The sequence below is a fragment of the Bactrocera dorsalis genome, chromosome 1 (genome assembly GCF_023373825.1).
Source record: "Bactrocera dorsalis isolate Fly_Bdor chromosome 1, ASM2337382v1, whole genome shotgun sequence".
In the NCBI taxonomy this organism is placed as follows: domain Eukaryota; kingdom Metazoa; phylum Arthropoda; class Insecta; order Diptera; family Tephritidae; genus Bactrocera; species Bactrocera dorsalis.
The window spans coordinates 45765088-45783949 of NC_064303.1; the positions used below are offsets into that span (position 1 = coordinate 45765088).

General features: G+C 37.7%; 1 protein-coding gene across 5 annotated transcripts in view; it reads left to right on the top strand.

Annotated features, from left to right (window-relative positions):
* Window positions 1–18862, top strand: part of LOC105233023 (lachesin) — a 373180-nt gene that overhangs the window by 200965 nt on the left and 153353 nt on the right. For all 5 annotated transcript variants that reach the window (XM_049462635.1, XM_049462636.1, XM_049462633.1 and 2 more), the window contains exon 4: window positions 18535–18751. In XM_049462635.1, the coding sequence (XP_049318592.1) occupies window positions 18535–18751 (217 nt within the window). The remainder of the gene's footprint in view (window positions 1–18534; window positions 18752–18862) is intronic.

Below are 18862 nucleotides of genomic sequence, written 5' to 3' on the forward strand. Positions count from 1 at the left end.
TTTTAGACCTGGAAAATTAACAACCGACCAGATATTCACCATTCGCCAAATCTTGCAAAAGATCCGTGAAAAGAGAAGCGAGTCAGGGGAAGCAGAGGAAGACCTCCACTCTGTTGAAAAGACGAGGTGGAGAAGGATCTGGCTTCGCTTGGAATCTCCAATTGGCGCCATATAGCGAAAAGAAGAAACGACTGGTGCGCTGTTGTTAGTCAGTTAAGAAGAAGAAGAAGTAGGCGACGATAATTAGTTGGTGAAATTTTAGTTTGAATAAAAAAACAAAAATTCCTATGTAAAATGTATGGGAACCTAAAAAAAAAAATAGCGACCCCTTGGAGTTAAGCTACAGCGCTTGGCTTGAGGGAGGATTTTGTGTTTGTCAATCACTAACATTTGAGAGGGTAAGAGTTAAAAAAATTTTTTGAAGCACCCTAATAAGAATATATATGTACATAATTTAAGCAGATACATATATGGCAAGGTATTGGGCAAGTGCAAAATATCTTTGACATTATTAGTGATTGACTTATATTTTAAAACTTGCAAAGCGGAAACTTACAAACCAATCTTTTATCTGTAAATAATACAGACATTTTATTTAAAATAATAAAAAACTTGAATATTTTAGGTTGTCTCCTATTACTTCAATGATTGAGAATTCAAAAATTCCCTGGTAACCCTCAAATAGAAGAGTTATAGTATTTTTCTTTAAGAACAAGAGTTGCTCAAGAAACGATATAGAATCATAGTCTCGAAATCACCCTTCACAGATGCATTTCTTTTTATAAATATGTGTTCAGTTTGTATTGAAGCTATATGCTATAGTAATCCGATCTGAAAAATTTTTTCGGAGATTACATTATTATATACTTGATTCCGATCGTTCGGTTTGTATGGCAGCATATGCTGTAGTGAGCCGATCTAAGCAATTTCTTTCGATATTACATTATTTCTATAAGCAATAACTCATACCAAATTTCGTGAAGATATATCGTTAAATCAGGAAGTTTCCCATGCAAGCATTTGATTCCGATCATTCAGTTTGTATGGCAGCTATATGCTATAGTTACCCGATCTGAACAATTTCTTCGTATAATACATTTTTTTCTCAGAAAATAACCGGTGCCAACTTTTGTGAAGATACAAGAACTTGATTCCGATCGTTCAGTTTGTTACTATATGTTAAAGTAGTCCGATGTCGGCAGTTCCGACAAATGACCAGCTTTTTGAAGAGAAAATGACGTTTACAAAGTGTCAAAACGATATCTTAAAAACTGAGGGACTAGTTCGTATATATACAGACGGACAGACAGGCAGACAGACGGACATAGCTAAATCGACTCAGCTTAACATAATGATCATTTATATAAGTATATACTTTATAGGGCCTCCGACGCTTCTTTCTGGGTGTTACAAACTTCGTGAAAAACTTAATATACCCTGTTCAGGGTGTAAAATTACTGGTTCTCCAAAATTTAATCTAAGAATATATAAAGAACATTTGTGAGATTGTGTTACATATATCATGCTATTTTGTTAATGTACTTAAAATCCATATACATCTGTACAGAACACCGCCTTTCTTGCGGACAGCTACCTAACCATGGTCGGCATCCCAACGCTTCCGCAGACGCCCTACAGCATAGATGTGGCCCCCTGCCCTCTCTGTTTCCTTTCCTGAAAAGGCCGATGCAAGGCAAGCATTTTGAGACGACAGAGGGGATCCAAGTCGCTCGGCTCTCAAGGCTATTCGGAGAATGCCCTCCATGACGCCTTCAATGCTTGAAAATCGCGCTACAGAGCATTATATGTAGTTTTATTCACCTAACGGTTGTACGTATCACCTGAAACTAAACGAGATAGATATAGAGTTATTTATATGTATATAAATGATCAGGTTGACTAGAAAAGTTGAAATCAGGCTGACTGTCTGTCTGTCCATCCGTTCGTCCGTGCAGGCTGTAACTTGAGTAAAAATTGAGATATCTCGATGAAACTTGGTGTGTGGGTTCCTTAGTAAACAAAAACGGCCGTAAAAATAAACAATATTTTAGTACCCCAAGAAAACGAAATAACATATCTTGGCATTCACTTAGATAGAAGGCTCACGTGGAGAAAACACATCTCTAGTAAAATAGCATCCATTAAGATTATTCTTCTTCTTTACTGGCGCAGACACCGCTTACACGATTATAGCCGAGTCAACAACAGCGCGCCAGTCGTTTCTTCTCTTCGCTACGTGGCGCCAATTGGATATTCCAAGCGAAGCCAGGTCCTTCTCCACTTGGTCCTTCCAACGGAGTGGAGGTCTTCCTCTTCCTCTGCTTCCCGCGGCGGGTACTGCGTCGAATACTTTCGGAGCTGGAGTGTTTTCATCCATCCGGACAACATGACCTAGCCAGCATAGCCGCTGTCTTTTAATTCGCTGAACTATGTCAATGTCGTCGTATATCTCGTACAGCTCATCACTCCATCGAATGCGATGTTCGCCGTGGACAATGCGCAAAGGACCATAAATCTTTCGCAGAACCTTTCTTTCGAAAACTCGTTACGTCGACTCATCGGTTGTTGTCATCGTCCAAGCCTCTGCACCATATAGCAGGACGGGAATTATGAGCGACTTATAGAGTTTGACTTTTGTTCGTCGAGAGTAGCACCTCTTGGCACGAGTAATCCTGCGTTGGATTTCCAGGCTGACATTGTTGGTGGTGTTATTGCTGGTTACTTAGTAGACGAAATTATCTACAACTTCAAAGTTATGACTGTCAACAGTGACGTGAGAGCCAAGCCGCGAGTGCGACGACTGCGTTGCTTCCTTGTTCAGTCTGGAGAAAGCAGAACCAACGGCGCTGGTGTTGAGGCTGATGATATCAATATAATCGGATACGCCAGCAGCTGTACACTCTTATAAAAGATTGTACCTGCTAAAATAAGTTCTGCAGCTCGAATTATTTTCTCCAGCAGCAGATTGAAGAAGTCGCATCACACCGAGTCGCCTTGTCTGAAACCTCGTTTGGTATCGAACGGCTCGGAGAGGTCCTGGCCGTTCCTGACGGAGCTTTGGGTGTTGCTCAATGTCAATTTACACAGCCGTATTAGTTTTGCGGGGATACCAAATTCAGACATCGCTGCATAAAGGCAGCTCCTGTTCGCGCTGTCGAAAGCAGCTTTTAAATCGACGAAGAGGTGGTGCGTGTCGATTCTCCTTTCACATGCTCAATTAAGTTCTGCCGCTCGAAAAATTTTCTCCTTATACCGAGTTGTTGATGAATGCTCTCAGAGAGCAGAAGTGCAAGCCGAGTAGAAAAAAATGGGGGGGGGGGGGGGGGGTGGTCTCTCATCCGAGGCTGATTGTTATTTTTCATTGGGGGTGTTTTTTTTACGTGGCGAGTCCCAAACCCAGCGCACAACCCTAAGCAGGGGATGTTTCGCCTTCTTCTACTTTAGCTCGCCTTCAAACGGATGTTCTTAGGCTTCCCAGAGGATAAAAAAATGTAAAAGAATCGTTTCTGGCCACTCCCAAGTGAATGGCGATCATAGAACTTTCCTCACTTGCGTGATCTTTTACTCCATTCTCCTAAAATATATAAATTTGAGGGAAAAATTTGCCTAGCCCCTACATAACTAATATCAGGATATGCGAAAATCCGGCTGACTTTGCTGTATATAATTGCATTTGCACCTTAAAGTATTTCCCTGGTTTTGATTCTGGAAAGTTGCAAGAACATAAAATGTTCGGTTGCACCCGAACCAAGTCCTTCCTTACTTGCCTAATATTAAAAATTTTTCAATTAAATTTAATATAAGTAGCTCTATTCTTGGTCCAGCTGAAGTAGATTCGATGGTTTTGCCAATCTGAAATGGAGAACTGTAGTGTTGGAGTTGAAGTACGTGGCAACATTAAATTCTCGTGTCAAAATGGTAATATTTTATGTGTTCTTGTTGATTACTAAACGTGTACCGTTGCTGATTAAAATATATTCAAATTGTGACGAAGACTATGTGATGGCGTTCTAGGTATACCTGAGTATATTGGTACTGGTGAATCGGCTCTCAATTTTAGTCAATCGAAGTGTTTCAACACTTTTGCATAAAAGTGACATTCGTTAATCACATTGAAAGTCTATGGGAAATCACGGGGCAGTAGTAATGCTTTAAGACGACTGCACGACAACGATTTTTTTTTGTCTGCAAATGTCGTCTTAAAGACTGTTTCTTGAACATTTTGAAGAGGTCAGCAACATACTCGTATACGCAACTTCGTTGTTGCCTACTAAAACTGTTCACTCGTGCTGTCATGTAAAAAACTGTGCCGATAAGAACGTGTTTATTTCAATATTTGTCGCCTGTCGCAATCTATGTGTTCCATTCTTGAGTTATATGGTAAAAGACTTTCATTTATATGTATAATATGTATGTACATTTATTTTCTAAGCAATTTATCACTGGCAGGTAGCACATGGTATATATTATGTAGATAGGACATATTCATATAATATGTATGTATGTGCATGTGCATTTTGTTGTTCGTAAGGATGTATATGTCGAAGATGGGAAAACCACAGAATGAATGATGGGTTTTTTGAGCAAAAACCTTGACTTTGTGGTTTTATGACTGCTTAAGTCCAGTCATTTCAGCTTAAATTAGGTAAGAATCTCGGAATTCGATACAAGTATTTACAGACATATAAATGGGTATATCGAATTCCGAGGTGAACTTACTATAATGACTGGACTATAACTACTTGGCGTATGTATGTGTTTGGTCGCATTAACAATATGGTTTATGGAAGTAACTCGTATACGAGCAAAAGAAATGACAAGAATGAACTTATGTAGTTAGTGGTGCCGAAGCATTCAATATTACAACTAATCACGAGTAAATACTACTAGTGACGAGTAAATAAACTACTAGCACGAGTAAATAAATAAAAATATATAAACAAAAATTTTTTTAAATTGAGTTCTCTGCAACATTTGATCCATACAACTTTCGCATTAATGACTTCAATCAATTATACATGCAATGCCTAAAAACACGAAATGTTCGGAGAAATAACGAATCTATGTGCTGAACACATAGAGGGCGACAGACTTCAAGCGACATCTCTCAAATATTAAAATACATACGTTATTAGACAGCTGCACGACTACACGACAGCGGGCTCTCAGTTGTCGAGAGGCGAGAATACTACTAATGTAGAGAGGAGAGGATACTACTAATATGTAAAATGTAAAATTATTCAAAGCTCTAACAAACTGACGTTATTTTACAAAAAATCATAATATAACTCTGTTATATCATCTGTAATAACAATTGATATTTAAAACAAATAAATTTACCAATTTACTTAATTTTTGCATAATAATTTCATTTTGAACATAATATTAAAATTTCATTGTACTGAAAAGTATTAGTAAGGCAACAACGAAATTGTGTACATACAAAATGGATAGCTGTGTTGTTTTGTGTAAATTATATTTTCGGGGTTTTTTTAAGTTTTACAAGGATTCAACTCCTCTCGCTGAGGGCCACTTTTATAATGATCGATCCACTAATTTTGCGTTTGCTCATTACCTTCTAACACTGTCATGATCCAACAATTAGAGCCAGTATTTTTCCAAATTATTAGTACATTTATGCAATTAATGCTAATGTGATGGAATGCGAGGAATGTGAAGGTCATCATCACTATTTACTTTGTGGTTGGTGCAAGGTTGCTGCGTTTGACAGCCAAGCATTAAAACTTTTACGTCCCAGGAATAAGAAAATGGAGACAAAATAGATCAGTCAAAAGTGATTTCCAACATAACCCAGCATATGAAAAAAGGTAGCAAGATCAATCATCCAAAGATGATACTTTAACTACCCCCGTTGTTAAAATCGAACGTCCTCGGCTCGAAGAAAATACTATAGCGGTATTCTCTTGCTCTTGAAAATCACTTGCACGGTGCAAGCAATGCATATATTTCCTCTGGGTGCATCGGCACAACAACAAACACACGCAGAGAATTATTTGCAATAAAATTGTAAAATATGTCAGACCAAAACCCATGTATATTTGCGTGCAATGTCACGCAAAAATATAATTGCAACCCTGTTTTAGTTGTCATTTTACATAAAGACATATTACGTCGTTAAATTGTTGAGGAAGGTAAGTTTTAAATAGATTTTATAACTTTTATTTAAATTATAAAGATTTGTTACAGTTATTTTTCTAGGATTTTTTATTTAGGATTGGCGCACCATTCACAGTAGCCATGCATAATAGTCATTCACAATAATTTGACCGAATCAGCCGTTCATATATCACTAGATCCTGCAATGGGTGCTCTCGTGCCCTTGTATATTTCGCTATAGTATTTTTGCAATCTGCAATCTTGCAAGAGCAAGAGAATACCCCTTATCTGTTTTCGATGTTGGTATGTTCCTGTTGATTGGCGAATCTTTACGCAGTCGCTAACATTCAATTTGCGGAAGCAATTGCTTATCTTAAATGAATTAAAATATATGCTATACACCTCGATACAGAGGGTATTTAAATTTAAATAGTCACACTTTTTCTTAGAACGTAAAGTTATTAAATTAACAATTTTTAAAGCGAAAGACAAAAAATATGATCTCTCAATACAACCACTTTGGTTTTGTTTACTTTTTTATATTCGGCTTGTCAACGTGTTTCTATTGTCTTCTTTTCACTTAATAATGGGTTTTATCTAAGATTGCTCTTGTGTATCCTTTTGCCATCTATTAAAGCTGTAGAAAAACTTCATCGAATTTGTTGCCAAGTCTTTTGTTGGGCCTTAAGGGGGTATTCTGGTCTAGGATTTTGAAAAAATCGATGTTTTTGCATATTTTGAAAGTTTAGACTTTCAAAAATATGACCTTGGAAGGATTTTTCAAAATTCGACTTATTTTCGGAGATACAGCCGATTTTGTGACGTGGCGTCCGTATTCACTAGAATTTTCTCCTAAACTTTAAACGCGTTTTTCTCGAAACTACTTTTTTTGAGGTGTTTGACATGATATTGGGTTGTCAAAAAGTCTTGCGGTATTTTTATTGAATCAATTCGTGTGCCATCCATACATCGAGCTCCTTACTGACTCCAAGCTTCTTCAAATGGTTTATAACGGTTTGATGACTACTATGCCGGTCTCTTTCGACCAATTCAGCGATATTTTCGACGACAAGCCTTCCGTAGCGTGGCGCATCTTCGACCACTTCTACCCCAGAACGAAAACGTGGAAACCATCGTTGTGTGGTGGAAATGGAAACTGTATCGGGCCCATAAACTGCACAAATTTTATTGCCGGCTTCAGATGCATTTTTGCCTTTATCGTAGTAGTACTGTAAAATATGCCGTATTTTCTCTTTATTTTGCTCCAATTTTGCGACGCTATAACTCAAGAACGACTTAAAAGAAACGACAATCAATCAAACACGTGTTAGTGTGTGAATGAGCTTTCCAGAAAGGTATAGCATGACCCGATGCGACGAATAAAACTAGAACTACGCGCTTTCAGCGCCAACTAGCGAAAATACCGCAAGACTTTTTTGACAACCTAATATCTAAAGTTCTACTGAATCGATTCCTTTGAAATTTGGTATATATCTTCTTTATACAATGCTCTATCGTGTCTGCCTTGGATTTCCAAAAATTTTGATTTGAAGTATCTTTAAAAAATTCAAAAATGTCGAAAAAATCGGGTAAAAAAATATTTAGTGTTTTAGATCTCTACAAAGGTTGAAATCACGTCAACCAGTACGCACCGTTTTTTTTGAAGTCCCCACTCCACCGGCCCGTACCTCGAAGAATTTTGGTTTTTTTTCTTGCAATTTTTTTTTTAGATTATTAATATGTCAATTCAAAATTTATAAAAAAGTGGATAGTATAAATGTTTTTAATTTTTTTTATCTTAGTTTAAAAAATGCCTAAAATTCATGCGTCTAGATAATATGTCTTCACCCAGATAATATGTTTTCATATTTTTATTTTGATTACACCTTGTTTAAATGACTTAAGCACCCCCCGGCATGTATACACCACTCTACCTGGGAAAAATTGGCGCACCCTACGACAACACACCACACCTGAGAACACCACTATACTCAGCCAGCGGTCACCACACGACGACACCGTACACCATCAACCTAACAAAAAGGAATTGGATAGTCGCTTGTATAAAATTCACTTACAGACACCTAACTCGCGCGCTGCATTTAGGATTTGATAAAATGTTCGCCGTCGTCACCACCCGGCTACAACATCCATCGCTACAACATATGTATATACTCGGATTGGGCTACAATCTCGCACGTCACTTCGTTTGATCGCCGTTGATCTTGCGAATCACCGAATGTGGAATGGAACTTTGCACTTCTACTGCATGAGCCTGATTTAGATAACAAAAGCTTATTTCTAAACCGATTTACGGAGTTTCTGGCTATTTTTATTACGTTACTTGATGATATCTCACTATGCATAGTTTCGAACGAAGCGATCTCATTTAAGTCGTAAGAAAACTGTCTTGATAGTGCATCCGCTACTTTATTTTCTCTTTCGGGCTTATAAAACTTAAGTGAAAATTCTTTAATAAATGCGCACCAACTTTTCATTTTGGTCTTTGGGTTTTTTGTGACATCGGCAAATATTAGTGGTTGATGGTCAGTAAAAATTGTGTTGTCCTGTATTTTGTATAAATTATGGCGCAGTGTTTTCAATGCCCACACTATAGCAAGTAATTCACGTTCATTTTGTGGCAAAACCGTACCCAGTGCCTTCGACGAAGCATTAGTTGTAAGCTCAAATGGTGGGTTATAGTCGTGATATTGAAGTAAAACGTTCTCAGAAGCTAAAATATGATTAATTTTTTCGAATGCCTGTAATGCTTCGTCGTCATGATTTGTTTTGATCTGTTTCGAAGTTTTTGAACCAAGCTGCTAGTTTTCACCGCAAAAATACAAAGTTAACGGTTTTACGATATAGGCATAATCCTTCACAAAACATCGATAATATCCGGCCAAACCGAGAAATGAACGTAAGGAACGCAGCGTTTTGGGGGGTTCTTAATTGACGGTATCATGGACCTTATCGGTGTAAGTTCTTATACCTTTTTCAGACACAAGAAAACCTTAAAACTGTACTTCCGTTTTGAAAAATTTTGACTTTTCTGGTGACACGCGGATTCCAGCATTTGCAAGCTTTTGCAGAATATTATCGATATGCGATTCTTCATTAGGGGAGTATGTGATTATGCCGTTGACAAAATTTGAATTTCCAGTTATTAATACTGAATGCGGTTTTTTGCTGTCCTGTTCGCTCATTATGATTTGATGGAATTTGGATTTTAGGCCTAAAGTTGTAAACCATTTTGAACTTCCCAGTTTAGCTAATATAACACACGTATCCAGGATAGGGTATCGGTCAGGAATAGTTTTTTCATTGAATTTTCTAAAATCAATTACCATACGTAAATTAGGCTTTCCATTTTCATCAACGCTTTTTTTAGAAACGACGTACATAGGAGAATTGTAAAGTGAACAAGATTCTTGAATGATACCATCATTAAGAAGTGATTTTATCTCGTTGTTAATGAATGGAGCTGTTGATATCGGGTATGGATAGCTTTTGGTGTAAATTGGATCTCTTGTAGTTTTACGGATACGGACCTGAACTCTAGCATTATACGCCAAAGCTCTATCTGGATCAGCAAAAGCATTAAAATGGAATTGGTTCTGATGTTTTACTGGTACTGAGTCTTCTTCTATGGTTATTAGACTTACGGTGTCACATGAAGTAAAATGGAGTTTAACTTTACCATTTCGATAATCGATTTGCTTTAAAAATCGTTCCCGATAATACCGTCAAACGTGCTTAAGCTTGGTATCAAGTAAAACATTAAGATATTTCCTAAAATGTTTATTTGGCATTTTTTTGTTAATGACATTATCACCATTTATCGATTTTAGTTTAAAACTATTTTCTAATTCCTTAATTCCTTGAATAAATGGTAATGGCTTAATATAATATAATTTTTTGGTTCACCTGATTCAATAAGAATACGAAGCTCCTGACCGTGTTTGGTATTTTTTGTTACAAGCGGCGGAGCGATTTTAGTTTAAATAATTGATTTTATCTTCACATTCCGATATCGCGACATCAACTTTATCATAATTATAGCGAGCTTCTCCATTTTGATTAAACTTATGTTCTAATACATATAACGGTCTTTTACGAGTATCTGAATAGGTCTAGTCAAGACTAGCGATTATTGTTTTAAAGTTTAGAACAGTATAAAACGAATCAAGTCTAAACTTGTATTATCTTGAAATAATGGATTTATAGCTAATAGTCCTTACAAACGACAGCGTTGAGTTGCATTAGCAGGCTTAATTTAATTTAACTTGCGCATTTGACCCATGTTAATGCAAGTTAGTAATGCACAAAAATTTCGTGCATTTGCTTACTAAATTTGAGTAGTCATTTTTACTAAATTTGAGTAGGCAAAATGACCGATTTTTGGTATTTTTTGACAGATGTCGCTTGAAGTCTGCCGCCTCCTTTGCGTCTGTAGCTTCAGAGGTTTTATATTGCTAATTAAATTTTGTGCAAGTATATTAACAAAAACAAATTTTAATATTTTTATATGGCAGAAAATAAACAACGCACAGTTTGCTATCCATTTGTCCAACATTCTTAACTTTTTCGCACACTTTTTTCGCATTACAATCTATTATTATACCCTGAACAGTGTATATTAAGTTTGTCACAAAGTTTGTAACACCCAGAAGAAATCGTCGGAGACCCTATAAAGTATATAAGTATATAAATGATCAGTATGTCGTGCTGAGTCGATTTAGCCATGTCCGTCTGTCTGTCTGTCCGTCTGTTTTTAAGATATCGTTTTGAAATTTTGCAAACGTCATTTTCTCTTCAAGAAGCTGCCATTTGTCGGAACGGCCGATATCGGACCACTATAACATATAGCTGCCATACAAACTGAACGATCGGAATCAAATGCTTGCATGGAAAACTTTCACATTTGACAAGATATGTTCAGGAATTGGTAGATATTATTTTCTAAGGCAACAATGTAATCTCCGAAGAAATTGTTCAGATCGGTTAACTATAGCATATAGCTGTCATACAAACTGAACGATCGAAATCAAGTTCTTGTATGGACAACTTTCACATTTGACAGGATATATTCACGAAATTTGGTATATATTATTTTCTAAGGCAACAATGTAATATCCGAAGAAATTGTTCAGATCGGTTAACTATAGCATATAGCTGCCATACAAACTGAACACATAGTTACTAACAGAAATGCACCTGTGAAGGATATTTAGGTTCGGAGCAACCGAAGTTAGCGTTTTTTCTTGTTGCTTTTAATTTCACTCTTTTAACGTAGTCCAAAAATACCAAAATTTCTATTAATAATTTATCTTACTCATTTTTATTTAACTTTTTTTTAATAAATAAACAAATTTCACTATCAGCTGTCTAAATGCACAAGTCTGCTGTCTGTCACCATAAAATTTCAATGCGCTATCAGGGCTATTACGGAAGGTATGGTTCTACGCTTGGTGGATGTAACTTGTAAACTGCTAAATTTAACTGACGCAACTGTTTTGCAAATTCTAACTTAGTGCACTCATTGGTTTCTTTAACAATTTGCAGGACCTGCTCTTCTTATTATCAAAAAATCTTAATTAAAAATTACAGTTCACAAATTTTTGGCAGCAAGAAAGGAATCACCACACAAGACAATTTTTCTTAAAGCAAGCTTAGAAACTCTCACATGTAATGTCAGAAAGAAAAAATTATTCACACAAATGTATAGAAGAATCATAATAATTTATTTCATTTCAATATTCCGCACTTTAGAAAACTTTTTTTTTTTAAGCCAAAAAGAATAAATAAGTATATATTTAATATATGTATATTTTCTGTCAATAAATTATTACAGAAAATGTAGCAAAATTTTAACTTTAAATTCCGACAATATGTTCAATTATGAACACGAGTTTTTTCGAAATATTTTCAAACTTTTTCACAGTTTAATTATCAAATATAACATCATATTTTACTTTAGCCCACTTTAAACCAATTTTAAAAAATCACTTAAAGTTTTTTGTTATCCTACGAGTATATTAGATATTTTTGTGCATTGAGTTAAACAGACTATAAAGATTGTATGATCCTCCGGGTAATACAGCTAAACAGGATTCTATGGTCCTTTTCGATAGAGCAACTTCTCTGGATACTATGGCCCTTTGGTTTTTTTAATTTGTGCGAGTTGGCCGCCAATTATATTTTCGTGGTTGCACTTGAAGTGCATTATTTAATTAATATTTATAATTATATTAATTCTTATGAAAATAACTTATGAGTACAACTTTTAAGTTTTACAAGAATTCAACTCCTCAATTTTGTATTTGCTCGTTACCTTCTAACACTGATGTGTTGAGCACAATGACCGCGACAGACTGCAAACAACATCTATCAAATATTAAAATACACACGTTCTTATGGGCACAGTTATTTTGACAGCTGCACGACTGCAGATCGACAGTCTAACTTCAATATATTCTTATATTTGCCAACGACAGTAGGACAACAGTAGAGTTGAAGGTAGAGAGATGAAGTAGAGTGGTAATGCCACTAATAATTCAAGCTCTAACAAACTTGACGTTATTTTACAAATAAAAGCATAAAATAGCTCTATTATAGCTATATTATGGGGGTATTCTATTCCAGAAATCAAATTTTGGGCAGTTTTTTGAATTTTATTAAAAAAAAACCAAAAATATTTTTACTATCCATTTTTATGGTGTTTTTATTGATATCTTAAGAATACAGAAAAAAAAGTTTACAAAAAAATTATAAAAATTAAAATAATTAGAGGGGGCAGAGACATGTGTAATAAAAATGGTGCATCCTGGTGACATTGACCTGACTCTCCTGGTGGTCTGAAAAAAAAAATCAAAAGAAATTCTTAATCAGTAAGGATGCTGTTATAGTCCCTACCTCAGGGAAATTTTTTTTTTTTGAAAAATGGCGGCTGCCTGAAAATAAAAATAATTTTTGAAGCTTTTTTTTTGAAATTCCTGATTTTTTTTTTAATATTAAAAACAAAGGAATAAGGATTACATAAAGGTAAAGGATAAAGGATTATATAAAGAAGCTTCACACAAAATTTCAAATAAATCGGTTGTATAGAACTTGAGATAATGCCGGTATCGTGTGGAAAAAAGTAGTTTCGAGAAAAACGCGTTTAAAAAAGTGAGTCTGCCTACCTACCGGGCTAGGTACTGCGTCACTAAAGTAACTGTAGCTCTTAAAATAATTCTAATTTTTAAAAATCCTTTGGAGGATATGTTTTTTAACGTCTAAACTTTAAATGTATGAAAAAAAATCATATATCATTGTAATAACAATAATTTAAAACAAAAATATTTACCTATTTACTTACTTTTTGCATAAAAAATTTCACTTTGAACAAAATATTAAAATTTCATTGAAGTGAAAGGTATTAGTATGGCCACAACGAAATTGTGTACATACAAAATGGACAACTGCGTTGTTTTGTGTACATGCCGGCCATTGTTATGTCGCTGCCTTCTTACAAATGTTAATGTATTAGGATTCACAACGAAATTTTCAGTTCCCTGTCGTGCTGCTGCAGTCTGTCGCGGTCATTGTGTTCAGCACATGATTCAACAACTAGCGCTAGTATTTTTCCATATTATTAGTATCGTTATGCAATTAATGCTAATGTGCTGGAATGTGAGAAATGTGAAGGTCATCATAACTATTTACTTTGTGGTTGGTGAAAGGTTGCTGCGTTTGACAGCCAAGCATCAAAACTCTTACGTTATCCCAAGAATAAGAAAATGGAGAACAATTTTGTATATAGATAAGTCAAAAGCGATTACCAACATAACTCAGCATACGAAAATGGGTAGCAAAATCAATCATCCAAAGATGATACCTTAATTTGTACATGCCGGCCATTGTTATGTCGCTGCCTTCTTACATAAATTCATGTAGTCGGCTTCACGATGCCACTTACAGTTCACTGTCGTGCAGTTATGTTGTGTCGCTCTCTATGTGTTCAGCACATCACTTAGCCATCAACATAGCATCCTTTTAGCTCAATTCGCAGTGGTTCGTCCCAATAATTAAGTATAATAAAGCCTTGTAATAAAGCCTTGTAACGGAGGATGAAGTCATATGTAGAAGTTCACGCAAGTGAGGAAAGTTCTCTGATCGCCATTCACTTGGGAGTGGCCAGAAACGATTCTTTTACATATGACTCAAGCAGCTCACGACTTCCGGTCTTTGACCAAGTATCCTCTGGGTAGCCTAAGAACATCCGTTTGAAGGCGAGCTAACGTGAGAAGGCGAAATATCCCCTACATAGGGTTGTGCGCTGGGTTTGGGACCCGCCACGTAAAAAAACAACCCCAGCGAATAGCAACAACCAGCCTCGGATGAGAGACCCCCCTTTTGATGACGACCATGGAAAACGAAATAAGGACTACGAATTGAGGGCATGCACCTGGAATGTCCGGTCCCTTAATTGGGAAGGTGCCGCTGCCCAGCTGGTTGATGTCCTCGTGAAAATAAAGGCTGACATCACCGCCGTCCAAGAAATGCGATGGACGGGACAAGGACAAAGACGAGTAGGTCCTTGTGGCATTTACTACAGTGGCCATATAAAGGAGCGCAAGTTTGGTGTTGGATTCGTGGTGGGAGAGAGACTCCGTCGCCGAGTACTATCATTCACTCCGGTGAATGAACGTCTAGCCACAATCCGCATCAAAGCGAGGTTCTTCAACATATCGCTGATTTGCGCCCACGCCCCGACGGAAGAGAAGGACGATGTGACCAAAGATGACTTTTATGAGCGCTTGGAGCTCGCTTATGAGAGCTGCCCCCGCCACGATGTCAAAATCGTGCTTGGCGACTTCAACGCCAGGGTGGGCAAAGAAGGTATCTTTGGCACTACGGTCGGTAAATTCAGCCTCCACGAGGAAACATCGCCAAATGGGTCGAGGCTGATCGACTTCGCCGGGGCCCGAAATATGGTTATCTGTAGTACTAGATTCCAGCATAAGAAGATTCATCAAGCTACCTGGCTGTCTCCGGATCGAAAAACCACCAACCAGATCGATCATATTGTGATAGACGGAAGACATGTCTCCAGTGTTTTAGATGTGCGTGCGCTCCGAGGTCCTAACATCGACTCGGACCACTATCTTGTTGCAGCTAAGATTCGCACCCGCCTCTGTGCAGCAAAAAACGCACGCCAACAAACACAAGGAAGGTTCGACGTCGAGAAGCTGCAATCACAACAGACAGCCGAGCGATTTTCTACTCGGCTTGCACTCCTGCTCTCTGAGAGCACTCGTCAACAACTCGGTATAAGGGAACTGTGGGACGGCATTTCAAACTCCTTACGTACAGCTGCAACCGAAACCATTGGTTTTCGGAAGGTGCAAAAGAACAGCTGGTACGACGAGGAGTGCCGTGTCGCAGCGGAGAGAAAACAGGCTGCCTACCTCGCAACGTTACGATCGACCACAACACGTGCGGGATGGGATAGATACCGAGAGTTGAAGAGGGAAGCGAGACGCATTTGTAGACAGAAAAAGAAAGAGGCCGAAATGCGTGAGTACGAAGAGCTTGATAAGCTGGCCGACAGGGGTAATGCTCGAAAATTCTACCAAAAGATGCGGCGGCTTACAGAAGGTTTCAAGACCGGAGCATACTCATGTAGAACCCCCCAAGGTGATCTAGTCACCGATGCCCAGAGCATACTTAAATTATGGAGGGAACACTTCTCCAGCCTGCTGAATGGCAGTGAACACACAACGCCAGGAGAAGACGAACCCGATTCCCCAATCGATGACGATGGAAAAGACGTTCCATTGCCCGACCAAGAAGAAGTTCGAATAGCAATTACCCGCCTGAAGAACAACAAAGCGGCGGGGGCGGATGGATTGCCAGCCGAGCTATTCAAACACGGCGGCGAAGAACTGATAAGGAGCATGCATCAGCTTCTTTGTAAAATATGGTCGGACGAAAGCATGCCCAACGATTGGAATTTAAGTGTGCTATGCCCAATCCATAAAAAAGGAGACCCCACAATCTGCGCCAACTACCATGGGATTAGCCTCCTTAATATCGCGTATAAGGTTCTATCGAGCGTATTGTGTGAAAGATTAAAGCCCACCGTCAACAAACTGATTGGACCTTATCAGTGTGGCTTCAGACCTGGTAAATCAACAACCGACCAAATCTTGGAAAAGACCCGTGAAAGGAGAATCGACACACATCACCTCTTCGTCGATTTTAAAGCTGCTTTCGACAGTACGAAAAGGAGCTGCCTTTATGCCGCAATGTCTGAATTTGGTATCCCCGCAAAACTAATACGGCTGTGTAAACTGACATTGAGCGGGACCAAAAGCTCCGTCAGGATCGGGAAGGACCTCTCCGAGCCGTTCGATACCAAACGAGGTTTCAGACAAGGCGACTCCCTATCGTGCGATTTCTTCAATCTGCTGCTGGAGAAAATAGTTCGAGCTGCAGAACTTAATCGAGCAGGTACAATCTTTTATAACAGTGTACAGCTGGTACACAGCTGGCGTATGCCGATGATATTGATATCATCGGTCTCAACACCCGCGCCGTTAGTTCTGCTTTCTCCAGACTGAACAAGGAAGCAACACAAATGGGTCTGGCAGTGAACGAGGGCAAGACGAAATATCTCCTGTCATCAAACAAACAGTCGTCGCACTCGCGACTTGGCACTCACGTCACTGTTGACAGTCATAACTTTGAAGTTGTAGATAATTTCGTCTATCTTGGAACCAGCGTAAACACCACCAACAATGTCAGCTTTGAAATCCAACGCAGGATAACTCTTGCCAACAGGTGCTACTTCGGACTAAGTAGGCAATTGAGAAGCAAAGTCCTCTCTCGACGAACAAAAACCAAACTCTATAAGTCACTCATAATACCCGTCCTGTTATATGGTGCAGAGGCTTGGACGATGACAACATCTGATGAGTCGACGTTGCGAGTTTTCGAGAGAAAAGTTCTGCGAAAGATTTATGGTCCTTTGCGCGTTGGCCACGGCGAATATCGCATTCGATGGAACGATGAGCTGTACGAGATATACGGCGACATTGACATAGTTCAGCGAATTAAAAGACAGCGGCTACGCTGGCTAGGTCATGTTGTCCGAATGGACGAAAACACTCCAGCTCTGAAAGTATTCGACGCTGTACCCGCCGGGGGAAGCAGAGGAAGAGGAAGACCTCCACTCCGTTGGAAGGACCAAGTGGAGAAGGACCTGGCTTCGCTTGGAATATCCAATTGGCGCCACGTAGCGAAGAGAAGAAACGACTGGCGCGCTGTTGTTGACTCGGCTATAATCGCGTAAGCGGTGTCTACGCCAGTAAAGAAGAAGAAAGCCTTGTAACCGCTTTCATAACACCTACTGAGTTTCTAAATATATGTTCTTTCCTGACGAAAACAGAGCTTTAACCAACTTTTTACTGTTTCGACTGTTTTTTGGTCTGTGTTGTGAACCAGAGGATCCATATTTCGTCGATGACATGAAACAACGCAAAAACTATGATACTGGCACTGTTGGATTGTATATAAGTACGTAAAAAGCATTTTCATGACAAAAATACTCCTAGATTCGTAGGTTTATGTATATATTTTCGAATCTTAATTGAACATTTGTATCGAACACAGTCGCTCCGAAATACCAGTGCGCACTTTAAATTACTATATCACCACTGACATACTTTTTTGACTTTTAATAATTTTTAATAAAAGAATCAAAACTTTAATATCTATTCAACTTTCGCGTTGACAAATAATTTTCAACAATCTTTAGAAGCTAATTCACTGTGAACTCTTAAATAAAATAATTGTTATTTAAAAATATCCAAGAATACTTTGAACTTAAAAAATTTGTTTTATTCTTTTTAAAGGTTACGTTTCTAGAAATATTATCTTTGTAACTACGCATATACCAAAATCATAAACCAAATCGCATAACTGTCCTCAAGTGTTGTAGCATGCAAATACCCACTCTTTCATAAATTATGAACAATTACATTTTTAAATATTTATGGTCTTCACACAAGTTATATACCACTTTGCCACTTTCACATCATATTAACGCGCAATTCATTTGCACGCGAGAATAACATAAAGTGAGTGTGAAGCTTCCGTTTCACATTTAACCCTTTGAAAGAGTAGACGTGGTTAACAAGCGATTTAGTCTCTTTTCGTTACAATGTTAAGAAAATACATATATATTTTACTTGCCTTTGGCCAAACGCAAAATGCCACTTAAATTCAAAAATTACAATATCAAAAAATCTTTTTCAATGGTTTCGTAGCGTATATGTATATGAAATTCAGTTACATTGAAATATCATCATTAAATATTGGCTGTTTAATTTTTAGTAAATCTGAACTTAATTTTCAATAATTTTGATTTAGGTTGCATGGATGCATTTTGAACAATCTGCAATATTAACGGTGCATAATCATGTGATTACGCGCAATCCACGCATCAGCGTAACACACGACAAACATGATCGACATCGGACTTGGTATCTACATATAAGCAATGTACATGAAGAGGACAAAGGACGTTATATGTGTCAGATAAACACAGTAACCGCTAAGACACAATTTGGATATCTAAATGTGGTTGGTGAGTATCAAAAAATTTAAACTTTCGCTTATCTGAAATAATTTGGGGGATAAAGAAATATATTCTCAATGTTTATTTAAACTGTTAATCTAACTGTCAAATGAGTAACTT